Source organism: Dermacentor albipictus, chromosome 5, assembly GCF_038994185.2.
Source record: "Dermacentor albipictus isolate Rhodes 1998 colony chromosome 5, USDA_Dalb.pri_finalv2, whole genome shotgun sequence".
Lineage (NCBI taxonomy): Eukaryota > Metazoa > Arthropoda > Arachnida > Ixodida > Ixodidae > Dermacentor > Dermacentor albipictus.
Genome location: NC_091825.1, coordinates 160,416,756 through 160,444,064, shown reverse-complemented (window position 1 = coordinate 160,444,064; position 27,309 = coordinate 160,416,756). Strand labels below are relative to the sequence as shown.

General features: G+C 45.5%; 1 protein-coding gene across 5 annotated transcripts in view; it reads left to right on the top strand.

The window, feature by feature from the left end:
- The window catches only part of LOC135916348 (uncharacterized), a 60,891-nt gene extending 37,806 nt beyond the window's left edge, over positions 1-23,085 (top strand). For 4 of the 5 annotated variants that reach the window (XR_011514688.1, XR_011514687.1, XM_065449702.1 and 1 more), the window contains 4 exons: positions 2,379-2,462; positions 20,539-20,571; positions 21,674-21,718; positions 22,813-23,085. Coding sequence is in view for 3 of the 5 variants with exons in the window: in XM_065449702.1 (XP_065305774.1) it covers positions 2,379-2,462; positions 20,539-20,571; positions 21,674-21,718; positions 22,813-22,842 (192 nt within the window). In the remaining 2 variants the exon portion in view is untranslated. The remainder of the gene's footprint in view (positions 1-2,378; positions 2,463-20,538; positions 20,572-21,673; positions 21,719-22,812) is intronic. The other variant, XM_065449704.1, reaches the window with a different exon arrangement.
- The last annotated feature ends 4,224 nt before the right edge of the window (positions 23,086-27,309 follow it).

The following is a 27,309-nucleotide window of genomic DNA, read 5'->3' as shown; positions in this document are numbered from 1 at the left end:
CGTTAATTTAAAATTTTTATTTCATTTAGTAAGTAGAAGTAATTTCCCCTATGTTGTCCTCGGCATCAATGTTTGTTTACTTCATATGATATCATAACATGTATATATATATATATATATATATATATATATATATATATATATATGATGGTCTGTCACCACTGTGAAGGGGCGCGTACATATATGACCGGAAGCGCTGTAACTGCGAAAATCACTGCAAAACATTCTTGCTCTGTGACGGTGTAGTTGCGCTCGGAGTTAATTAAAGAGCGACTCGCATAGGCGACGACGTGTTCTTTGGTGTCGATGCTTTGAATAAGGACAGCACCGATGCCAATACCGCTAGCGTCTGTATGAACTTCTGTGGGAGCCGCATGGTCCAAGTGTCGAAGAATTGGATGGGACGTTAGAAGAAACTTCTACTTACGAAAACTAGCCTCACGTTCAGGAGTCCAATCAAAGGGAACGCCCTTCTGGAGGAGGCATGTCAGCGGATGCGCGATGTTGGCAAATCCATGAATAAACCGGTGAAAGTACGAGCAAAGTCTAAGAAAACTGCGTAGCTCTTTTACATGGCGAGGTTGCTTGAAGGCTTCCACAGTAGCAGTCTTCGCTGGATCGGGCCGTATACCGTCCTTACCCGCTAGATGGCCAAGAATCAGTGTTTGGCGCTCTCCAAAATGACATTCCTTCGAGTTGCGCAACAAACCCACCTTACCCGAGCAGTCTGTATAGTGAGCATGCATATATATATATATATATATATATATATATATATATATATATATATATATATATATATATATATATATATATATATATATATATATATATATATATATATATATATATATATATATATATATATATATATATATATATACACACACAATCGTCTGTGATAGCGCCCCTGTGGCAAGTGTGGTTTGGCTGCTTGGAACCCGAACACCAACGGGAATACTTTGCTTACCATATTTACGTTGTCGAAAGTTTGAGTCTGATGTAACACGTTGCTGAGATACTTGAAGTTGTAGCTAATAACTAGTCAGCGCAATAAAATTAATAAAATGAATACTAAGGGAAATGCGAGCATTTTGTATTCCTCGATGTGTACCACAGAATATATTGTTACAGAAACACAACTATATATACAGGTAATGTACAATGGTTGAGCGACACATATGGTGAGTGAACTCTAAGCGCATCCCTCTTCTTCATAGTTTACGACGTTGTCTTCGTTGGCAGCATGACCCTCGCCCGGCGTTTGAGACGTCAGATGCCTCATTGCACGGTATGGACCAGAGCATAACGCAAAGGCAGCTTTTCCGAGAGGCCAACGAACCGTGATGAGTTCCAAAGCAGGACAATGTACACTAGGGGTGAAGCAGACGTCTCGATATCAGGCTTCATAGGTGCGCCGCTGCTTTTATTGCAAAGTGGCAAGACGCTAGCGGGCAATTCGGCGTGCCTCCGCAGCTATAAGAATGGCATCACGGGCACCGTGGTGTCGAGACCATCAATAAAAGGCGCGTCAAGAAGTACCGTTGGATCACGTCCCTACAGAAGATGAAATTGAGGAAAGCCCGCAGAGTCGTGACGAGAGTAAGTGTATGCAAACCTCGAGAAGGGCAGAGCAGCCTACCAGTCATGGTGGTCGGGAGCTACATACATGGCAAGCATGTCAGTGATTGTTGGCTTGAGACGTTCTATGAGGCTTTTGGTTTGAGGGTGGAAAGCAGTGCAGCTTGTGCTTTGTAGTGCAGGAGCGCAAGATTGACAGAAAGTAGCGGACCCGGTCGGGGAGCAGTACGCAAGGAGCGCCGTGATGAATAACATCTTCGAGGGGTTGGTCGTTGACTTCGGTTGCACAGCTGGTCTAAGAGCACGTGTGATAGCGTACCGGGTCGTGTAAGTCAGTGGCCACTGCTCTCCACGTGTTGCTTGCAGGCACGCCTGTGTGCTTCGCACATGATTTAAAGGAACAGTAACGAGCGCCTGCCTCAGGTATTCATCTTTTGCCACCTTGCAGGCATTGTGATACTTCAAACATTACGACTCGCGCAGGCAATTCTGAAGAAGAAGAAAGACTCAGTCGTGGGCAAGTATATTATTTAAAGTAACCGACATACCAGTCGCCTTTTTGAACTTCACTATTCAAGTTGTTCAATAAAGGCAATTGTTTTGAAAGGTAAGCTGCGTACAGCTCAGAACATCGATTGCTTATTGTAGAACTGATTGCAGTATAATGCTACGCTGTTAAAGCAGATAACTCCTTTCAGATGACAGCTCTTCTTGACAACAACTTAATAAATATATAATTGTGGTTTCTACTGTTAAGAAAGCAAGTTCTGAAAAATATTTTGTCTACAACATTGCAGGCGGTGCCATGCGTGAAGGGGATGCTATCAAGGGCCTTCCCGGACTTCAGCGAAGAATGTTCCATGAGCGGATCCTATGGAAATGTACGCATCGGCTTCTTCTAAACACGTAGTCTGTACGACATATAATTTGCGGCACCTAGTTGATAATACACGGTTTCTCAGGCAGCGGGAAAACTTAAGCAGAGACAAAGATGTTTGTAGACGGCGTTCACCGCCTTTCGCTAAACATTTCGGTGATGGAGACGTCACGCTAGGGACGCCTAGGGGACACGTGTTTGGCCTAAAATTCTATATGATGTGAAGGAAAAAACTGACCGACGATTACGATACTCCCTGATGCGAAATTTTCGCGTAGCTCTATACGTGTTTTCATTTCGCAATATATTGAGGCAAAGAATTTAACAGAGAATCTAGTAGAATCGGCGATCATCGAATATCTGATCTGCGGTTCAAGCACGTCGGCTTTTACGCGTGATTCGTCGAAGGTTCCAGTGTAATCGCTGGCGCCGCTTGGCTTCCTGAAAGTACTACACGATTCGCGTCGCGCATGCAATCAGATTACAAAACAATCGCAAACCATGACAATCGAAACAAGCGCGAACGAGACCAAACCGAGCACACCAAACGAGCCCGAGCAGACGATAGTGCGAAACGAGTCGTCCAGCAGAGACGCGTGCGCATTGAGCGGTCAGGCGGGCCCGCACGAAACCGCTTTCCCACGCGCGCGGCGCTGAAGGGGCCGCCGCTCGCGGCTCGCGTCTTTCTTCGTCTGCCGCTCCGCGTTCGCTCTTTCACGTTTCGCCGTCGTGCGCGTTCGCTCGGTTACGCCGCCGCCGCTTGCCGCAGAGACAGGCTGCGCTCTGAAAAGGAGCGGGGAGGGTAGTGGAGGACGAGGCTAAAACATGTGGGAACACGCACGAGACCATAATAATTAGTCCAATTCACCGAGGTTATGTTTGCATACTTAAGCAAAACTGAGATCGGAGATAAAAATTTAGATCTCGCTTATTTCACAGTATACCGAGTGCACCTATATATCACCAACGATATACTACACTTCACAATGGCCAATGAGCTGAATAATATATTAATAATTAATTAATTAATTAAACAATTGTTTAAATAATTATTGTTACTTTACTTACTAACCGTATTCTTCAATAAAGGATTCGTTTTCGCTATTTCAAACTATAAGAGCTAGGGCATTAATCAACAACATGACGTCATGAACGGGCTGCAGCGGCATAACGGTGCTGAGGAAATTGAATGCTTTTACGATAGGTCATCATCATCAGCAGCACCAGCAGTAGCAGCAGCCCTTTTGTATGTCCACTGGAGAACGAAACTCTCTTCCAGAGATCGCCGAATACCCCTATATCGTGTCTCACTGCTGACAATTTCCTAATTTTATCCCACTACGTATTTACATGCCGTCCTCAATTGCGCTTCCCTTCCCTTGGCACCATTCCGAAACTCTTATAGTCGATGGACCACTGGTTAACTACAGCATGACCAAGCAGACTCCATTTCTTCCTGTTATGATCAACCATAATCTATCGACTGCCCCCATGTGCTCTCTAATCCACACCGCTCTCTTCCTGTTTCTTAGAGTTAAGTCCGTAATTTTTGCGTTCAACGACTCGTTCCGCGACCCTTAACTTCATTTCAAGCTTTGTCGACCGGCAAGTTTATGCCCGATATTTTACTAATGGTAGAATACAATGATTGCACACGTTTCACGGATAGCGGTAAGCTGCCGATAATGACTAGGTAATACTTTCCCTATGTGCTCCAAACCAATTCTGCCCTTCTGTAGATTTCATTCGGATTGATAATCCGGTCCCTGTGACTAACTGGCCTACATAAACATGCTTCTAAAGTGCTTCTACGGGCTCGCTGTTAGTCCGCAATTCTCGTTCCCGTGCCGGGCTATTGGAGACTGCCGTAATATTCTGCATAATAATCTTCAGACCTGCTACTTTCTAGGCATAGAGTGAGTATCATTTAATATATGGGATATCCTTGTCTGACCCACTTCTTAACAGGTATTTATACGCATTTTTTAGGAAGAATGGAGTAGCTATGAAATCTTGAGATATATTCGCAAAGATATTCACGTATGTTTCCTGTACTCCTTAGTTACGCAATGCCTCTGTAGCAGCGGGTATGTCAACTCAACTGACGGGCTCTTTGCAATCTATGGACGATAAAGATCGAATTCACTGGCATAGACCGTTGACCATTACATCGGTAATATGCATGTTAGCTATGCAGGCAGTAAAGTTAAAGCTGCAAGCATGGGCAGATAATAATGACATTTAGGAAAACTTGAGAATGGCTTCAGAAGAGGTAGGCGTTTGGATGATAACTTATTTGACCTTACTCAGTGTATAGAAATATTGAGAGTAAAAATGGAGACCGTTAAAAGCGGCCTTTTTAGGCATTACAGGAGCGTTTGACCAGCGTCAGCACGTACATTAGCGTGTGCTTAGATGTATGCGCCTAAACCAGTGCTTTACAGAGAAGTGAATGGACCTGACTGCACCGACATTTTAATGGGCTGTAGGCTTACCGTTTTCCCGCGAAAGACAGTCTGCACTGATTTATCGTCTATATATTGGCGTGAGCACGTGCATCAGCGCGCGTCAGACGTAAGCGCTGAAGCAGCGCTCTACAGAGGAGTAACGTCCTAACGGAAGGCGCAACTCGCTACCAACGAAACGCATCGGTGATGTGGCGTGTTCGGAATTACATTGTCGTAAAATTGGAATTTTCCTGATGCCTACAGTGCTCCAAGACGGGCCCACGTGTGGTCCTAGAAATGACTTTTGTTCCACAATACCAAATATTTCAACAAAGCCTTCATAGAAACTGTTCTCCCTTGACATTTGTTTTGTACCGCAGGTAAAACACATTCATACGGTTCAGATATATTTACCTTCTTCAAGCATGGGTGTATAGCCCAGTGGGTTGGACACTCGGCTTCTGAGCGCGAGTTCCTATAGCTTCGAAGCTTACCACCGCCACCCTTGTTTAAAGCGAAGCTTTCTTTGCCACTCCTTCCAATTTTCCTGCCGCTGCTGCTGTGGTCTTGCTCGCGCACCGCTGGGTTTCTTGCAACACCACCAGATGGCGTTCCCCTTCGTGCATCCTGCTTATTATACTTATGTTATGCTTATAGTAGCGTAGGGAGTGACCATAAACGCATCACATTTAAAATGGGATATGGAGTTGGGAAAGAGGACAATGAGCGCAGAATAGCCAGTCCAAATTTGAATGCTGAATAAATAACAAAATTAGTCACAAGAGTCGAGGAAGAACTTGGCAAATGGCCAAGCAAAGAGTGGGAATATGGAGAGCTTATAAGTTTAATAACGACAGAAATACGAAAAGAGACGTAACGTGCTCGTTGTATAGGAAAAAAAACAAACAAACTGGAAAGCTAGTGGAACAGGGAGACACGAGAAGCGATCGCCGAACGACAGAAAGCATCCCGAGAGCACAGGCAAGTGAAAAAAGCGCAGTTGCCGCAGGATGCAATAGCCAGAAATGGGAAATATACCGGGAGAAAAAAATCTATGGTTCAAATACTGGTACAAGCAAAGATAAAAGGTGAAAGTGGACGTTCGTTGTCAGAAATACGTGAGAAAAAGCAGGCCGCACCTAGAATATTTTGAAACCACATAAAATTATTAGGCAGGAAGTTTGGAACATTACAACACATTCTAGACGAAGATGGAAACAAATTGGAAGGGAAGGCAATAAATTGCATCCGAAAAGTAACAGCTGAATCTTTCCTAAGCAATGACGAGGTTGTAGTTGAGGAAAAAGGGTCACGAAAGAAAACCACATGGAAGAGGAGCTGGTGGTGACAAATTTCAACTGGAAGAAAGCCGAAGAGAAAATCCCGAAGCGCATAGCCACAGGGCTAGACGAGGTTCTCGTTAGGCTGATTAATGAACTAGGACCAAAAAGTAAGGAAGCTTTGTAGAAAACAGTAGAAACAAGTTTAAAATATAGACGGATACCAGACAGTTGGCGACAAATTAGGACTAATTTAATTTATAAAGGCAAGGGGGAGAAAGCTAGAACTCACTCGTATGGACCGTTGACCATTACATCGGTAATATGCAGGTGAGAAATTGCAGGCCGTTAAGCTAAAGCTGCAAGCATGGACAGAAAATAATGGCATTTCGGGACAACTTCAGAATCCTGGCTTCAGAATAGGCGGGCCTTTGGATGATAACTTATTTGTCCATACTCAATGTATTGGAATATCAAGAGCAGAAAGTATATTGTTATATGTGTCCTTTTTTGACATTACAGGAGCGTATCAAAACGTTGAACGCAACATTTTGTGGGATATTCTGGAAAGGGAAGGCTTAGGCGACGATTTTCTGCAGCTTTTGAAACAGATTTACCCAGGAAATACAGTTTTCGTTGAATAGAAAAGGATGAGGAGCGAGGAGAAAGTAGATATCAACAAACGACTGAGGCAGGGGTGCCCTTTATCTCCACTGCTGTTTATGACGTACATGCTGAAGATGGAAAGGGCGCTAGAAGGAAGTAATATCGGGTTTAATCTCTGATACAAACAGGCGGGTACAATAGTAGAGCAACAGCTTCTAGGTTTGTTCGATGCGGGCGACATTGTGTTGCTAGCTAACAAGGAAAGTGATATGCAACGCCTAGCTAATATCTGTGGACAGGAAGGCGATAAGCTAGGCCTTAAATTTAGCATTAAAAATCAGGTATTATGGCATTCAAAGAAAACAGCGAACAGACAGTAACAATACAGGGCCAGGAAATAGCTCGCGTAAAAGAATATAAGAACCTTGGTATATGGATAAACGAAGACAATAGATATGTGGAAACACAGGAAAAAACAATAACAGTAAAGGGGAAGAGAAATGCGGTGATAATAAAGCACAAGGCACTATGGAGCTTAGAACGACAGAAAGTTGAGCGAGTTGGTAAGGATTCATTATGCAAAAAAAGTGAGGCGTGCAGACAGGACACAAGAGTAGCGAAGTGGACAACACGAACGCCGACTATCATCTGAAGGGAGCACTGACGCGAAAAAAGAAAGAAGACACAAAACTCATCTGCGCAAGCTTAGGAATGGTATCACCACGTATCAGTCAGGTACATGTGCCAGTCTACGTGAGAGATAACTGTTAAGGCACTTAATCTCTTCCTTATGTAATGTTTGTTTGTTTATTTATTTGTTTATTGACAAAACAACGCTCAAGAGCGGTTTGTCTTGGTGCCAAGGCAAAAGGCGGCATTAAAAGCCACCTGACTAGGCCTTTGACACCAGACAGCACGCGCAGCACACAACATGAGCGCAACATGCTTCAAAACACACTGCATGACATCAAACACATACAAATAAAAATGCATGTACAGAGTATCAAACACGATAAAGCAAGATAAGGAAGATTGACAGAATTAGTCGTCAACACATTCATCATCAACAAGACACAGAACTATTAAAGGCCAATGGACTACAATTGGATTTGAAGAGAACAAAACAAATGTGCAACAAAGTTACAACTGTTGGAGGAAATACATTTTGGTTAGTTTTCTGAAAACAAGCAAGGAGGGAGCACTCTCCATTGTATCTAAAAACGATGGGTAACAATTCAGTAGGTTCGGAATTTGCCATTTTAATAATTGCACACCGTATCTAGTTCTCGTTTTAATCTTTACAAAGTTTTTATTTCTGAAGTAATATGGTGTCTCCATATTTGTATATGTATGAAAAAACAGCTCACGATTTGCTTTTAATTCGAGAAATATCAATTCCAACAAACGCTGTTTATATAACATTTCTATGTGAAGTATCCGGTTCTCGGCAAAGTATGGGGATGTATGATCACGACTGGACCGGTTTTGAATGAATCGTATACTTTTCTTCTGCATTATGTATAGTCGTTCCAAATTATACTTTGATGTAACCCCCCAAACTAGTAGACAATATTGTATACGGGAATGTACAGTACTAAAATAAAGTTGCCGTTTTAATCTTATTGGCAACAACGTCCGAAATCTATTTAGCATTCCAATTGATTTAGCAATGATACCTTTTATAAAATTCACGTGACTTGTCCATCGAAGATTTTCGAAGGACAATTTTCGAAGATGTAATCGAAGGCTCGCTCACGCACGCACTTCCACAATTACAGATATGTCATATCTCTACCATAAGACGCGTATCTTCATTCTTGTGCCTGTACAATATCGCGCATTCATCTAACTCTGACATGCAGTTATAATCTTGGCAATCTAAGGAAAGATTAGAAGGCGATCCACCGGTTAACGACCATTTCTGTTCCATTAGCCTCTGATTGATACACCGCCCCGTGCGCTCTACGTAATTTTCAGGCCCTAGTTCAGTATTTGATAGAGGAAAACCCTGGTGATTGTACAGCTTTTAGTATGGATATCGAAGACCTGTATTACTCCTTGCCGTATGACGAGTTGCTCAATTCCCTAAATGAGTGTATTAAAGAACAAGTGCAAGAGTCGGCTCTTATTGACAGATGCGGTGTTTCCATGGGAACTTTTCTAGAAATTATTTCAATGTATTTAATGTCGGCGCTGATTGGGTGGGGAGATGGTGTGCTTCTGCAGAAATCAGGCATTTGTATTGGCTCGATAGTTGCCCTTATTCTTAGCGATATTTACCTGAGTGAGGTTGACAGCTGCTTAGCGAAAGCCTTAGCTGATTGCGTTATCAAGATATTTCGTTACGTTGATGATTACCTGATTTTCTGCAATAGGCAAGAATTCAATTCCGCAGCTACCTCAATAAGTGAGCAATTTAAACTTTATGGAGGATGAATAAAGTTTCCCAAGGAATTTCCTCAGCGACGTGTAATTCAGTTTCTGGACATTTCCTTGGTCTTCGAACAAAATCACGTTTGTTGGCAGTACACCCCAAGATCTTCGAAGCCATTGTTAAACTTTCAATCCAAGCATGCCAAAGTAGTAAAAAACAGAATTGCCATGTCGCGCCTTAAGTCTTCTCTCACCAGAACCTGCATGCACAAAATGAGCGCCAGTTTTAATGCACAGGTCCGGCGCCTATTAGAAGCAGGTTATCCTAGCGTAGCGGTGGCCACTGTGGCTGAACGCCTAAAGAAGTCGATTTCGAGGGGGACGGACGTGATTACAGAAAGCAGTAATAGAAAAAAAAAGAGTAGTGGCTATTCCATACATTCATTCAGTGCCGCACGGGCTTAAACAAGTTGCGAGTAGATATGATGCTAATGTTGCTTTCACTACTCCCCATAAGCTAGGTAAGATATGCGCTGCCGTGCAGAGGAAAAAGGAGCAGGTAAAAGGCAAAAAAGAACATATATTTGCCTTTTAAAGCACAATAAGAACAACAGTTTTACTGACTGTCGTATGGGTGTGGTTTATAAAGTTCCCTTTAGCTGTGGACAGCTTTAGTTGTAATCTTGGCAATCTTTCCCTAGATTGCCAAGATTACAACTGCACGCCAGAGTTAGATGAATGCGCGATATTGTACAGGCGCAACAATGAAGATGCACGTCTTGTGGTAGATGCGTGGCATATCTATATTGGTGGAAGTGCATGCGTGAGTGAGCCTTCGATTACTTTACATAAGGAAGAGGTTAAGTGCCCTAACAGCTATCTCTCACGTAGACCGGCACATGTACCTGACTTACATGTGGTGATACCATTCCAGAGCTTGCGCAGATGAGTTTTGTGTCTTCTTTCTTTTTTCGCGTCAGTGCTCCCTTCAGATGATAGTCGGCGTTCGTGTTGTCCACTTCTCTTCTCTTGTGTCCTGTCTGCACGCCTCACGTTTTTGCATAATGAAGCACTATGGGGATACAATAGCTATGAGGTGCTCCGGGGTATGTGGAAAGGTGTAATGGTTCCAGGACTAGCTTTTGGAAATGCGGTTGTTTGCTTGAAATCAGGGGTACAGTCAGGGCTCGATGGCAACCAAAGGTCAGTGCGACGTCTCGCATTGGGCTCCCAGGGGTAGACTTGGTTTGGGTGGTTTGGGCTGGACAAGTTTTGAAGTGAGGGAAGCTCACAGAAAAATTAATTATGAAGAACGACTGAGGAATATGGAAGAAAGTAAGTGGGCTGGAAGAGCGTAAAGGTATTTGTACAGGAAGAACATTTATTCACAGTGGAGGAAAAGGACTAGGAAGCTTACCAGCAAGTACTCGGCCTGTATGGTGAGCAACACAGCAACAAAGAACGTCAAGCGGAAAGTCAGAGAGTCTGAGATAATCTCACGGGTGGCGGAAATTTAAAAGAAAACTGCCGTCAGTAACTACTTAAGAGGCAAAAACGAAATAGGGAAAGAAACAATTTATGATAACTCAAAGGGAAGCTCATTACTTTTCGAAACAAGATCAGGATGCCTTAGAACACGCACTTGTAAAGCGACATACTATAAGAAGGAAGAAGCATGTGCTTGCTACTGTAAATCTAGGGAAACGATGGAGCATGTTTTATTAGAATGTGAAGATATCTGCCCAGTGGTCGATATATGAATCACTGGCCTCCTTGAAACCCTTGGGTTCAGCGAGAGCAGGGGAAAGGTAAACATACGCCCGCAATAGAGATTAGTAAGAGTCGATAGGAAGAATGGTGGAAGAAAAGTTGAGAAACTACAAACAACGGAGGCACACAAAAACAAAGTTCACGATAGGAGCTCAGAAACTTTGCTTACGACAATTCAACGTGGCTTTTAAAGCGAAGCTTTCTTTGCCTTTTCCTTCGACTTCCCCCTTCTGCTGCTGCTGTTTCTATCCTGCACACCGCGTCGGGGGCTGGTTTAGAGCGTGTATATGCATGGAAGGAGCCTGCTAGAGAAGAAAAGAACGAAAGTGAAGGGGGTAAGCGCATGGCCTCATTTTTATTAATCATGTCATGAGAAGCTAACAAGCAAAGACGCCAAGGAAAACATAGGGGAAATTGCTTGTGCCTATTAATTGAATTACAGAAATTATACATTAATGGCAATAACCCGCCATGGTTACTCAGTGACTATGTTGTATGGCTGCTGAGCACGAGGTCGCGGGATCAAATCTCGGCCACCGCGGCCGCATTTCGATGGGGTCAAAATGCGAAAACACCCGAGTACTTAGATTTATGTGCACGTTAAAGAACCCCAGGTGGTAGAAAATTCCGGAGTCCCCAACTACGGTGTGCCTAATCAGAAAGTGGTTTTGGCATTTAAACTTCATAATTTAATTTTATTTTTAATTAATGGCAATGAAAGTGGTTGAAAAAATAAGTTGCGCAGTTGGGGAATGATCCCACGTCTTCGCATTAAGCGTGCGATGCTCTAACCGATTGAGCTACCGCGGCGCGGTTTCCCCATCCACTTTCTTGGGCTATATTTTGTTACTACTAGAACTAACTTTGTTACCCAGCGCCACCACTCACGTACCTCGGCGCCGGGTGTGGAACATCCTTTCTGCCGCAGCCCTCACGAGCACGGGATCTTACTTGGCGAAGATAACTGGTCAATAAACCCGCACCTGCTACATGAAGGTCTGAATGTTGCCGAATTCGAGACCCTCGTTATGTAAGCATTTTAGGAAAGGGGTCCGATATTTGTTAATCATATAATGACAAGCCAAGAAAGACACCAAGGAAAACATAGGGTAAATTACTTGTACTTACTAATTGAATTAAAGAAATGATAAATTAATGACAATGAAAGTGGATGACAAAAATGGCTGTGGCTTAGCTAAGGTTAAGCCCAGGATGCGAAGCATACTAGCCTTTATTTTAACGCGACAGCGTTAAGGAGCTCGTGTCGCAGAAAAGCCGGTGTCGTCGGCGTCGGCTCAGGCGTGCGGCGCTTGCTCAGGCGCACATTTCGTTGTCGCGCCGAACGCTGCGTTGCTCGACGCGCACCGCGTCCGATGCGGGGCGCGACGCCGCGAGCGACGGCGGGAGTTGGAGCGCCGGTTCTCCTCTGTCGTGACGTCACGGTGTCACGTGATTTCATGGTCACCGCCGCGCCTGAGGAGCTGGGTTGAGCCCTCGTAATATGCTTCGCATAAAAACTCTTGCCGCAGGTGGGAAACGATCGCACATCTTTGCATCAGGCGTACGATGCTCTAATCAATTGAGCTACCACGGCGCGGTAAGAGAAACGTGGTAAAAGAAAAGAGATGGGAGGAACTCGTTTGGACCGCGCTGAGTCAAATATCCAGAATGCCCTCTGGAACTCCCGGTCGTCGCCACATTAGCCTCTTGACAGCTGCAATTATCCGCGACCCCCCGCAAGCGCTTACCTTAGCGCCTGTCCTGTGTCTTTCTCGGCTGTTCGTGTGTGTCTTCCTGTGCGCTTATTTTCCGTCGGACTGCAATGAACCATCTAGCCCATGTGCAGGTGTTAAATTACCTTTCTGCCAACATTGAAGTCCAGAGGGAAGCTTTAGTCGGGTACAGGAGGGGGGGGAGGAGGAGGAAAAAGACGTTTATTTTTGAAACAGTATCCCGGGGTAAGTCATTGTTCTACTCTAGGTGGGAGGTCTCCTCATTCCAGGAACCCTCTGGCCTTCCCTGCCTCCTTGGCCCTGGCGACGAGGCGTTGTTGTTGTTCCAGGTCCTTGGAGACGAGCTTGGCCTGCCACGTTTCTATGAGGTCGTCGCTTTCCTGTCTCGCGTTACAACAGTCTTTCGGTGAAAGCAATGCTTCTGTGTCTATCTGCCATAGTCATTCGAGGATCAGGTGCTCCAACGGGTCCGGTACGCCGCACGTTGGGCAGTGGTATCCTTGTAGCATTGAGTATAGTCTGTGCATGAAGATTCCCTGGGTGTAAGTGCTATTCTGTAGTATTCTGAGTGTGGTGCGTTGTTCTTTGTTGAGTTTTATCTGAGGTGGTGGGTGCAGCCCGCGTTCCGGCCTGTGATGTTGAAGGATTCCCGAGTAGGTGATGGGTACGGTCCCTGTTCCCGCTGACGCAGGCTGGGCATTTCGAGAGTAGGAAGGGTTGGCCCGGCAGGTGTGGCCTCGTGCCGCGGCGTGTGCCGCTTCGTTCCCATCCAACCCCTCATGCCCAGGAACCCAAGTCACACAGGTGTATGGGATCGGAGTGCAGCGGTGCTTCAATATCTTCAGTGCTTCTGTCGACACGCGAGCCTTAGCGTAGTTCCTGACAGCTACTTCAGAATCGGAAAAACGGCAGTCGGGTACAACTTTAAAAAAAAAAGGACGTTTACTCCTCCATGACGGATGCACACGAGCCTCCACCAATGGACGCGCACTCTAGACTGACGTCACGAGCCGGACGGACGGTGACCCTGCCGATGGAGAAGATGGCCACCCGCGCTTCGAATTGGGCCGAATCGCGTCAGTCGTGTGCGTCGGCCCCGCGTCTGAGTGAATCCCAAAACTGTTTGTGGAGGTCTATCATGCCGGAAATATTACCACGAGCTTACGATGCATTATTTGTGCCGCGTGCGTTTATTCTGAGCTGTGATCCGGCGAAGGAAGTTTGCAGCGAGCCTCGCTGACGCTACGCTACGCGAACTGGCGAGACGGCAGGCTTGCAAATGATAATTAAAAAGAAAACGTGAAAAGGAACAACAACAAAAAAGAGTCACATTCTTGGAAATAAGTTTGTGAAAATACAAAACCAAAAAATATAAATCTTGTGTTATTTAAAACCAAGAGCATTTATTTAAACCGCCGAATGAAGCATTTTGTACCTTTCCTGCCTCGATCGTCTACTCGCCTCAGGTTTGTAGTGGCTTCGATAAACGCATCGTTTCTTTAAGTACATGTTAAATAGTAAATGTTTCATTTTAAGCTCGGAAAACGAGCAGTAAATGTGCCACGTACATGTAAACCATTGAAAAAGCCATGCAGAGCTGCTCTTTCTACTTTTGTCCCTTGCAATGAAGCTAAAGAGCACACGACGCGCAGCATTGTAGAAGGCACGGGGTTATTTTTCCCTCGTGATCCGGCATGGGCTGTAGTATTCCAATCACGAGAGCTCTACCGAGACAGTCATAAAAATACAAAAGTCTTTGTTTATACAGAGAATCATGAGCTTTAGAAGCAGGGTTTTTAGAGCGGCACTACTTTAGTCGTGGAGGCAATCGGCTGTCACGCTTCGGTCATCTGGACGGGGCCTCCCCTTTTTTTCTGATGTTGTACCCGACTATATTAGAATGAAAGATAGGAGGGGGAAGATAAGGCAGAGAATGAGTAGAATCGACGCAGTCGCGAAACGAGTGAATAACAGCCTTGCCACTCTTCGCTCGCAGTTCCCGTAGAAATATGGGGGAGGGGTGGAGATAGAGAATATGTGGCGAGGGAAGGCAACCAAACGCTGGATAAGCTTAAGTTGAAGGTATGGTTTGGTACCTTCAAGGTATTTCTGAAAAATAAAACCATGCAGAAATGTCTAGCGGACAACTTACGCAGGGCGTGCAGAAGCAGAGCCGCATTAATCCGCCTTTTGCGATGCATTGTGGCGCCATCGTGCGGTGGCCACGAGAAACAATTTGGCAGGCACCGCTGCGCGCCGCGACAGCCGCCCCACGCGAGACTCGCGACCGAACAAGCAGCGCGTGACACAAGACCGAAACAACGTGCACACGGCGTCATATTTTTTTATCGTCAGCTGGCCATCGAGCCCGCTGGTGAATGTTTTCTACCGGGAGGTTTATTCAGCGTGACAAACGGCTGGAAGAAGAGCTTCGGCAACGCTTTACAAGCTCCTCTTTGGCCTGAAACCGCTGCGCCTGTGGCGTAAAATGAATAAGTAATAAAACAGTATGCGTACGCACAAAAACGCATGACTCAAATAGGGCATGCGATGTAGTTCTTAGGGCGAATATCACGTTTCACCACTGCATGTCTTGCTTTATGGTTTGTCATGTGCTAGATGTACATGCGTACACAGGCAGTGGGGAGGCCAAGAGAATGCCAAGTTGCGTAAGTTATTTACCCACATAAAGTTTGTGTACATCTAGAAAAATGCAAGAAAATGGTCAGGATAATCAAGATCGGTGATACCTCCTGTTTGTGGGGCGCCCGTCTTCTTCTTAGAACGCGCCGCGGTACGAACATAGCGGTCGACCGCGTTCTTTTTTTACCACCTGCGTGTACACAAACAGCGTCGGTACTGTCACGTAGTAGGGACTTGGTAGGGACAGCAAAGAACACAGTAGCAATACTGTAAATGACGGAGCTAACTTTTATTGGCCGAACCTGTGCCCACAAAACAGGCTACACTTAAAGCACGACGATAGCGGCGAAGACAGTCGGCAATCGTCGAAATCTGATCAGCGCAATGAGCGGCTCAAGCGCGTCAGCTTTTATACATGAGCCATCGAACGGTCGAGAGTAATCGCTGGTGCCCGCGTGTCTTCCAGAAAATTCTACGTCATTCGCGTCACGCATACATGCAATCAGATTACACAAGGTTTGGCGACGACAGACAGTGGATAGAACGGTCGATAATTTTCGATAAAATTCTGATACACGCGGGTGCGTCGCACGCTGAGCGATAACATTTGTTTGACGGTAAAAAGCGGTAACCCGAAAAAGATAAACAAGTTCAAGTGTCACTATGAAGCTCAGATGTCTGGGCGACAGCAAAGGCGCCCCAGAAATGTGTCAGTTACACAGCAAGACGCGTCACTCGACTCCAGAAGATGCCACACAGGAAAATGAGCCTTAGTACATGCCGTACTAGCTCTCGATTCGCTAAACGAACATAAAAGCCTTCTGCAAGTAAATATTATTTTACTTGGTGCAGACAAGAATGACGAAACGACAACTAGCAACGATTGCTGACTAGCACTATCAGCTACTTGGACAGTACAGGCTGTTTCGCACGTCAGCCCGGCAGTGCAGGTGATCTTAGCTCGGACAGATAACTACGCCGACATCACCAGTCGCTGAGCGTTTCTAAAGCTGTAAGTGTGCACAGTGTGAAGTTGCGAAATGACGGCGTTCTAGCGACGGACGAACGCAGACGATAGAGAAAAAAGAAAAAAAGAACAGTTCGCGTTTCACTCAACCAGGTCGCGCGAGCTCAGAGATCGTTTGTTTCGCTAGCTCAAACATACATTTGCGTCTTCATCGAGATTATTCGTAGGAGTCAGTAATGAAAAAAAAAAACAGAGGCGTAAACTGCATGTGCCAATACATACCTGTCGCAAAGTGCAGCCCTAATCCAGGCTTCACGGCGCTGTCGATCGCGTTTTACCGACGGAAATCGGAAAATCCGCATTGCCCTGCTGGGATGGTCACGGGAGGTGCAGCCGTAAACGAGACGCGACGTTGGCATGGCGCCAAATTTCAATGGCAACAAAGTTCGAAAGGCGTTCCGTGCGCGCGTCAGCGAGAATGGCAAGGCTGACGAGTGAAAGAACATTTATTGGAGTTCCGGCAAGGACGCGGACTCGTCGTGCACCCGGCTAGTCCCACGTCAGGACGGGAATTTGCAGCCCACGGGCCCGGTCGCGGGCACGCCGGACAGCCGTGATTCGCTTGTCTAGAGCGGGGCTACGCAAACGCGAGTCCCACTCCTCCTTGCTGAACTTGGGGGATCTCGAACCGCACTCCCGGAGCATGTGTGCTAGAGTGGAGGTCTGCCCGCAGGAGGGGCCGGCGTCGTCGCGATGTACGTCGGGGTAGACCGTGTAGAACGGCAAGACACGGATATGTGCCGGTCTGTAAGAGTAAGACAAACGGCTGGCGCCTTGTTCCACTGACAAGTGCAGCGCCTGCCACGGCCGTACTCCATTCACTCGGAGGAGAGAGTCGAGTCCGGCCGTGCGCCTGCCAAATTGCTTCAGTCCTCAGCCGCTAGGGCTCTGCGCATGCGCAGTTCGGCGTTTGAAAAGGCGGATTCAAGCGCACCGTAGGGTCTATAGGCGACACAACGAAAGCGGTCGCACGGCAAATCATCACTTCTGCGTCCGCCGTGATAGCTTTGCGCCTATGACATTGCTCGAGGTCGCGGATTTGACCAAGACAGCCGCATTTCGACGGGGGCGAAATGAAAAACGGTCGCACACTTTGATGTAGAGACACGTTAAAGAACATCCAGGTGCCAAAATTAATCCAGATTGCGCCACTACGACCTGCCTCATAATCCGATTGTGGTTTGGCACGTACAGACCAATAATCATATTTAAGCTTAATGCTTCTGCCACGAATCGATGTGCCATCTGAGGCAATGACAATGCTCAACTCTCTCAGAGGTTATGAAATATGGCGCACAACAACGCCTCAAGCAAACATCTCTCCCTTTGCATTTTGTGTATAACGCAGGCAAACATCAATGGTGCACGCAAGGTAACGTTTAACATAATCTCACCACTCTCGTGTTGGAAAAACGTTCTAGAAATTAAACATTTGCTGTGAACATCACCGCTAATTATCGTCAGTCAAAGCAAACAGCACAAATAGCTTCGCGTACTTCGATTACCACAGTGCGTGGGACCTGCATATTTTCTTTAACATACGTAGGACATTACGCAACACAATAACAAGAGCTTGGTGGCGCAACCCACCGCTCATAACATCCATCCATCCATCCATCCATCCATCCATCCATCCATCCATCCATCCATCCATCCGTCCGTCCGTCCGTCCGTCCGTCCGTCCGTCCGTCCGTCCGTCCGTCCATCCATCCATCCATCCATCCATCCATCCATCCATCCATCCATCCATCCATCCATCCATCCATCCATCCATCCATCCATCCATCCATCCATCCATCCGTCCGTCCGTCCGTCCGTCCGTCCGTCCGTCCGTCCGTCCGTCCGTCCGTCCGTCCGTCCATCCATCCATCCATCCATCCATCCATCCATCCATCCATCCATCCATCTTGGGAAACAGGAGTGCCTTCGCAACGCAGTGAAACGGGTTGCAGACCACGGATGTATATATACAATGTATACATACAACTATAATAATTGTCTGAAATAACTCCGTCCCCATAATTCAATCAATGTTTAACACTTCTGCCACGTTGCGATGTGCCATGTGAGGCAATGATAATGCTCCACCCTCCCAGAGTTATAAACAATGATGCACAACAACGCCTCAAGCAAACACGTCTTCCTGTGTGTTCTGTGGACTACGCTGACAAACAGCAGAGGTTCACGCAAGGTAACGTTTAACATCAGCTCTCCACTCGTATTGGACTAAACGATGAAGAAGTTATACATTCGCAGCCAACATCGCCGCTAATTATTGTGAATCAAAGCAAAGAGCATACAAATCATCGCTTACATCACTTCCCGCAGTGCATGGGATCTACCATTCTTACAGCGAAGCTGGATACTTCTACCGTCCAAAGAAATTTTCGTGTCTTTGGCGTGGTAAGCAAAAACTCGCCATACGTAGGCCGATCCCGGAGATAGTGCAATGCCGGGTCGACCCACGGCGGAGGTGAAGCGGGCGTTAAGCATTCCACATACGTGGGCCGTTCCCGAAGACAGCGCAATGCCGGACCAACCCGCGGTGGAGGTGCAGTTTGCCATACACAGCTTCGCTGGTCAGCCTTCTTCACAGAGTGGAAAGCAGACTGACGGACGGATATAATTCCTCGTTGGGTAGGTCATAGAAATGCTTACGCATTTAAACATTAGAATAAATTCGATAGGAAGAGTACTTACTTATTTAAAACGTTGGTGGGGGTGAGTTTCGAGCGCACGACCCCGCGCTCAGAAGCTGTGTGTCTTATCCAGTGGGCGAAACAGCCACGCTTACAGGTGAATATATTTAAAAGATACGAATGTGTTGTAGCGGTGGTATAAAACAAATGTTGAAGGATAACAATTTCTCTGAAGGTTTTCTTGAAAGATTTGGTGATGGTGGAATAATAGCCATCTCTAAGACCAAATGTAGAGCTGACTTGGGACATTGGAGCATATCGGAGAATTCCGATAAGGCGAAAATTCATTCCCAAACACGCCACATCCCCGATGCGTTTCGGTGTTCGGTGGTTGCACCTTCCGTTGAGGCTTTCCTTCATTGACCGAAATACCACCGATCTCTCAGGGCCCATGCGCTTGGCGTCGCCCTATACAGACAGATAAGCACTCAATGAGCTGATAAGGATGATAATGAGTAATGAGGCGTTATATGGGTCTCATCACGGTTGATAATGCTTCAACGCAGATTGATAAGGTGCTAAAGAATAATAAGGGCTTATAATGGTCGGAGCAGTTCCGATAAGGTTTATAAGAACCGATAAGTGTCGGATCAGGTCTGATAAGTTTGATAACAACGGATAAGAGTTTATAAGTGTCAGATCTAGTCCGATGAGGTTGATAACGACCTATAGGGTTGATAAGGGTTTATACTGGTTGGATAGAGTTTGATAACGACACCGGACTACATGGAGATGAGCAAGGGGCACAATGCTTCTGTATACCCAAAGAACTCCAGTAGAGTTTCTGTCTTCATGCATTTTTTCTTTTATTACATGAAAGCGCCCAGTCATCGTACCTCTGGCGACATATGCCAGATTTTTTAAGTGTGTAGTTATGTGGTGTTGGTGGCAGCGCCTGAGACCCAAGATGTTGTGAGCCACACAACGACTTCTCCCCTAAAGCTGGACGCGCACAGCATCGATCTTTCTTCTTTAACTCTGCGCTTCTCCGCGTTGGACAGAAGTAAGCCTTATGTTCTGCCCCCTGTCGCCTGATTTCACCTTCTCTCTCCTTTTATGCTATCCTCGTTTACAAGCCGAATAAAATGCGGGTTTCAGCCCCTAACCTGCATCGAACCGCTTACCAGTGATATCGCGTCGCATTCACGCCCAGATTTTTGTGACGTGCACGCACATATTACGCAAAGAAGCCCCACTACATGCGGTGTCCATTTTGAAGTCGTCACGCAAAAGATGGTATAATTCACTATTTGTAATGCGGTCTAAGATTTAAGGCCTCGCATCTTCACTAAGGAGTCGGAAGCTATATGATAGAGCAAAATAATAATGATAAATAAAATGCCGTGAAAAAATTTTGGTTGAGTATACCTCTGGATCGTTTGAACTCTCTCCTTGCAGCCATGATTTCAGTCGATCTCTTCTTGTTGCGCGATGACAGCGCATTGGTTTTCCCCTTCTATAAGTCATGTTTTAACAATGCACTGATTTATTTTTACTTTCAGTCAATTAAATGCATGCAGTCACCAGAAGCCTTCGTAAGTACTTTCTTCATTGCTTGCACTCTCACCTGCTGGCACGAATACTTCTGTGTCTATTACGTCTTGCACGCTGCTGTGTTACGTGTTATATTTATATTCTGAAGCTGCAAATGATGTAGACGAAAATTCGATGTGTCATTATACACAACACAGTACTGTGTTTTCACGAAGTCGGTGGATATCATGAAAGCTAATGCTAATTAATGCGGACGTATTCACTTCTCAGTTGAATGGAAGTGGCTGGTTGTTTATTACCTTCCAAGTGAATTCTATGCTCTACAAGGTTTTAAATGAATGCAGTGCGTGGCACGTGCAACCTTTCTCTCACACGCATTCAGCTAGCCAGCTCCTCCAGCCCGTTGTGCACAACGATCTTAACCGCCACTGAGCTAAGACTACTGTACATTTTGAATTGACGCAGTAGCACAAACGCTGTTGCGGCGAAGCGTTTGTTTTCTTTGTGGCGGCTTGGTGGATTCTGCCGTTTAAGCTTAATCTACTTAAACAGCGATGTAGGGAAAATATAACTGCTCGGCGACGAAATCAAACCATGGGATGGAAGTACGACTCGACGACGTTACCAGTAGTCTAAACTGTAGGCAGGTTCAGATTGAACTACTGGTGCAATAGACCAGGTCTATATTTGTTGAACTGACAATATTCAGGCGCTCTGTGTTGTAACACTGCGCAATTCCGTAGAGAAAAGAGCCGGCGACCAGCACATCTGCAAGGGTTGTACAGATAGCGCGGCAAACAAGCGCACTTGTTATACGAGGGCTGTCATGTGTGCAAGTTGTTCGGTGATACAGCAGCAGCCGAGGTCAGCAAAGTCCGCCAACATTTGTCTAGAAAGCTCCGCTTTAAAATATTTGACCCAGCCATTGGGCTTCTCTAGATACCCGTATAGTATACGACAGCTCAAACACCAAGTGAATTGGGAAAAGAAGAAACGTCCGTAGATGAAAGCTTTATAAGGAATCTTTTGTGGAGATGATATATTTTTTAAATAAATTCAATATATTTAATTGGACACGATGTGTATTTTTTTATTCTTGCACTCATGTCGTTCCATTAATTTGATTTATGTTTCGCAACTCAGGCGGTCATCGGAAAGAAACAGCAGGAGGCCGTGGCACCAGCTTTCGTACGTTGTAAATATTTTCTTGTTACTTTTGATCGTTTTACCTGTACGCGCCGTAAGACTTCCCCCACCTTTTGAGTATCATATACCAGGGCATTGTGTTTTGCACAACCATCCACATATTCAGCGTTCTGAGTCATGAACTAACAATAACTGACACGCGCTTCGGCGCCTCTCATATCTTCCTTCTGTCGTGCAACATTTCTGCCTTCCATTCCCTTTACCCCAGAAAATTGCAGCAGTGCTTTTTTTCTTGACCTAAATAATCTTCGTGTCATATTCCTCTTTAGCTCTCGGATCATAGATTTCAAGAGGAAATGCTTTACTGACTACACCTTTAAACATGGAGGGTGTTACATAAAGCGTACAGTGCATTAAGTTGACAGGGATAGGATGGAAGTCCTATCCCTGCCAATGTAATGAAAAGCAATGAATGTTTTTCCGTGAATCAGCCTTCTTTGTGAATGCAAAGGGCGCTTGTGGCGCGTGCCCGAACGGAGTAAACAAAACGCGCGTGGCTGAACTGGCGTTGCGTGAAGTCGCACAAGACGATCGCAACTCACCGGATGCCGTGAGCGCCACAGGTTCTTGCAGTGCCGTTCTGGCGCGTTGCACTATTGCGCCACAGTGGCGTGGGCGCGAGCTCTTACGTGCACTCTCTCGCTGTGCTTCATTCGAGCGAGTATAACGCGAAATCGTGATTATATTCTACCATCCGATCGTTATCCATCGATATCCGCATGGCTTATCCTCGTAGGCCTCATGGTCATCTGCGACCTATGACACTATATATGATGCATCGCTAATGTCTACCTTCTACAGTGCGCGACTCTGCAACGTCACTTAGTTTTGACTATAAAGTGGGGCAGTAAATATTTACGAAAGGCTTCAGTTTATTCACAGTGAAAAATAAATATAAAGAATTGCTGCTGTCATGTGTGTTTAGTTTGATTCTACTCTGAATTCAAATAAAACACCTGCAGTGACGCCACAGCTCCATATGCCGGAATAAATTGCCCTTGTTTCAATCATAAGTAGAGTTGTCCTGAGGTGCCTATTGCTCCTGATTATATTTTCACCTCTGATGCTTTTCCCAGAAATGCCTCATCGACAACGCCCTGCCTTGAAGAACGTCGACGCAGCTGCAGAGACAAGGCTTTCAGTGCTGTCTACAAGACTGAATTTTCTAGACTTGCGCACTTCCAGAAGTGCTCTGCGACGACTTGAAAATAAGATTGTTTGGAAGTTTCGAGCACATTATTAGTTGACAATCCGATATTATGGCTGAGTCCACATAACTAGTTACTCCATCAAGCATGGTGCACTTGCTTTTTATTTTACTTTTACAATAAAAAATACTGTGCAAGACATAGTTGCTTTTTTTTTTGTAATGGTGCCTGTCAAGCCAAAAAGAATTGCGTGACCTCTGCTGCTATTCGCAATCTGCACTGGCAAGAAAAAATAATAATAATGATCAGCAAGGGGCTGAAGTAAAATACAAATTAAGCCTACTTTGTGTGGATGTTCTGTGGCGTGTTGTATTCCTATAATGACGTCGTTATAGCCATTTAAGATCGTGGTGCGCAATTCAACAGAAGTCTGGTCCTCCAATTACCAGTCACAAAAGAAATAAAAGAAATGAAAATAACAAAAGAAATACAAAAAACGAAAGAGAGAACGAAACAAACAACGAGGATATGTTTCGGTAAAACGAGTTCTTGGGCGAGTTGGTCATTTATGCAGGCATTGCAGCCATTGTCCGTGTCTGTCAGTGTTCCTTTCTTTTGTGTGTGTTTTTTGGCACTGCTGTTATGTGTTTGTGCGTTTGTTCAACCAATACAGCATAACTACCATACATACCTTAATATAGCTGTTGAGCAATACAGCTTCGCTGGCCCTCCAACTTCACACAGTGGAAGGGTTCTGGATTTTTTTCTACGGGATACGTAACAAAATCAGCGAATAAAATCCGCATGGTAAACAGCAGCCAACGCAGTTCTACATTCCGTTGCGTTATGCATGTTTGCTTAGTGGGGCGTGTATTCCCCTGTGCGTGCGTGTCTTCGGCACTTCCCCGTCGTCCTCCTCGGTTTGTGAAACTGCGCATCCGCTATGAGAACATCCTTGGCCGGCAACTCCACAGATTGGGCAGGTGTGACAGTGCTACTGGTCAGGTGCCCGAATAGGCAAGTAATCAAGAATCAAGAAGTGAAGTCGGCTATAGAATCAGCCAAATGTGAAGAAAGAATTCGAGTACACAAAACGGAACCATAGCGAGAAGTTTTTTTTCTTTAATTATGGGGTTTTAGGCGCCAATACCACGATCTGATTATGAGGCGCGCCGCAATGGGGGGCTCAGAATTAATTCTGACCATGTCGCGTTCTTCATCATGCGCTTAAATAAAAGTGCACGGGCGCTTTCGCATTTCGCCGCGATTGAAACGCGGCCGCGGTAGCCGGGATTTGATTCCGCGACCTCGTATTGAGCAGTGCAACAACGCATATGCTACATAGCCAGTAAGCAACCGCGGCGGGTGAAAAGTGTTGAGCTATACTGAGAAATGAAGGGACGTGAAGTAGCTGAAGGGAAGTTCTTCTAAACTACTTCAGTAAATAGCAAAGGAAGCTTCGCTTATCCCCAAATGCCACATTTGAGTTCGATCCGTCGATGTTTATTTGGTATTAACTGATTAATTCAATGCGCGTTCCCAATGAAGTACTGCATCAAGCGTAGTGTGAATGTTTTTGGTATCATACTTGGATGCACCTGCAGTATGTGGAATTTGCACCGCAGACTTGAAGAATGAAAGCACCTGTGCGTACATTTGAGAGACAACAGCACGCAGCCCGGCCTGTGTGATATGCAAACGCCGTTTGAAAGAAAGCAACAGTCTCTCTCAGAGTTGTTCTTGCAAACAATAAAGAAGGGAGCACATCTCGACTGCACTATGCCAGCCGCCTATGCCGACCTTGCCTCAGAGGCCTGCATTCTCTGCATATTTACGCGCAATCAAACATCCTGCCTTCACTCTTTGCATGTGGCACATCCGGGGCGCTCTGCCTCTCTACTATGACCATTTCTTATGGAATACTGGACGCAGCACTACGACTGGACACCGAGCGAGACTGAGACTTGGACAAAGTGTCACTCACGCATAGAGTTTCGCTTCTTCTCAGGGTGGCTTAACCGCGACAGTGAATTTTGCGCAGTGCTACTAGAAGCATCCGGATCACTTGTAAGGCGTCGAACGACTCATTAAACTAAAATTCCCCTCCGATGTACCCCCTCTAAAAAAAAAAGAAGAAAACAGGCCTCGCAAGCACATTCTCCGCTAGCCAGTGTATACATCTTGTTCATATCCACGCGTGAAGGGCACTGCTGCCTTCTCAGATTTTGTTGGAAATGGTGTTCCCCGCTTGCACCAAACCCTTGTCTTGCTAAAGCTTAGTTCACTCTTTCATTTTCCTCATATAGTCCTGAGAGTGCGCGCCTCATTTTCGCACGAGTACACGACGGGCGCGGAGATGAGCGAGGGAGTACGCGGAGGAGAGAAGGCGAAGAGAGGAGCGATTTGAAAGCATCAATCAATATTTCCACAGCCACGACACCGTGGAACTTTGTATGAGTTCGGAGGCTGTCCATTAAAAAAATAGATCTGTGTATGCCTGCATAGCGTGGCGAAGCGAAGAGATTCAACCCGTGCGTGTTGTATGCGCACGGTCGCTTCACTCTCGCCATGTTTTCCAACTTGAAGCAGCTGGTGGTTCCCGTTCAAAAAGCGGGGCGCTCAGAGAGGCTCGCGAAGAACCGCTGTGCGATGGGGTGTCGATCGCTCTGGGTCTTGCTGACCTTCACTGGTCTGCTGGTCGCACCGCTGGAGGCGCTTAGCTTCAAAGACTATCGCAAGCGTCTCTTCGCCTTCAACCCTGCGGCACTGACACCACAGTGCAGAATAGGTGAGGTGCTCTGATTCCTAACAAATAAAGACTAACGTTCGCTCTCTTCAGATGAAAAAAATAACGTAGTTTCGTCCACAAGGTGCAGCCGTGTGCGACAGCTGGCGCAATATTGTAGTCCTTCTGGCATCGCGCCGAGTAAGTATTCGAAAGACGTGCGGGAGCAATGTGGTACAGAGAAGAACGAGAGGACAACGGCACAAACCGAGTGCGGGGGATAGGCCACGAACCGAGTGGCATTCCGAAAAAAATTTATGTAAACGAATATATGAAAGAAACCGCTCATAAATCAAATAAAAAGTGGAAAAATTTCTTCGATGTCGACTTTAGCACGCGTCGCCATTTTTGTTTAAGGTTTGTGAACAAGTGGAAAGACATGGCTTCTCTCTTCTCCTTCCCACTCTGCTTCGTGTAAGTTCTTTCAACTCGATGCTGGTTTATGTGTCAGCTGCGGAGATTGGAATCAGCCGATCATTGCTCTTCGGATGCTCTAATTTTTCTTTTTTCTTGTGAGATCGGCAGAAGAAAAAACTAGTCTCTCAGTAAGTATGGTGCAGTTTTGTGCGATATCGGCTGGAGCAATCTCCTGCCGAGAAGAAGTAAATTTCATTTATTGGGGAGGTAGCGTATCCTGACGGTGAAGTTCTGTTGTGTTTCCCGACAATACCCTTACCCAGCAAGCGTAGTTGGCTAAAAAGCAGATGGTTTTAATATGTTTTTTTTAAAGTAAGGTTATAACCAAAATAATGCCTTGAACATTAGAACGTGTGAGAAAGACAAAATATCCAGAAACGTGAAAGAAGCTATGATAAATTTTGAGATATATAGAATAACTTAATATGAAGAAAAAAGAAAGTAAGAAATAATTTTAAACATTTAATAGAGTAATCATATTGAGTATTTAATAAAGTTATAAATTGCATTGAAGACGTCCCTGTGGCTGAATCCCAGCGAAAATACCCCAAGGGAGAAAATTGTCGACGAAGTTTCTGAAAGCTGCACGTATACAGTTAGTGAAATGGTACTGCTAAACGTTTTATTGTTCTTGAAAATCAACGTGAAAAAAAAAAGATTTCATCGTTTGTTTTAGTGACAACATTAACAATTGCTATGTTAAAAAAATGACATATAAATTCTGGTAAATCGCAACAACAATACTGAGTGGACAGATCCAGGCCGGACCTTTGTAAATAAATGTAACTGAGGCCCAGAGCAAGCCAACTTGCCGTAAGTATACAAAGGAGCCACTGAACAAGTAATGGCCGCAGAACTGTGAACGTTAAGGATCCAGTAAGTCTACTTAAGCGGAAGAACAGCCGGTCACCAAACCAGACAATGAAGCAGTTTGGGTAAGTATTCCTAGGCTAAAACAGTAGCTAGTTATTCTGGCTCAAATATAATTGAGAAGTAAGGAAGGCAAAGAGAGTGAGACTACTGAAGAAATTCAGAGAAGATTCTTACACGTACCTTTTGATCGCACGAAGATGTGTCAGTAGCTATTACGTTGCCAGCAGCAAGGTGTGATACCGGGCTAGATGATATAACCAGCCCGAGAGTAGACACGGAACACAAGAAGAAGCGATAAGGACCAGCGCTGACTTCCAAGTGGCGCTTATTACAAAGAAGCACGAATATAT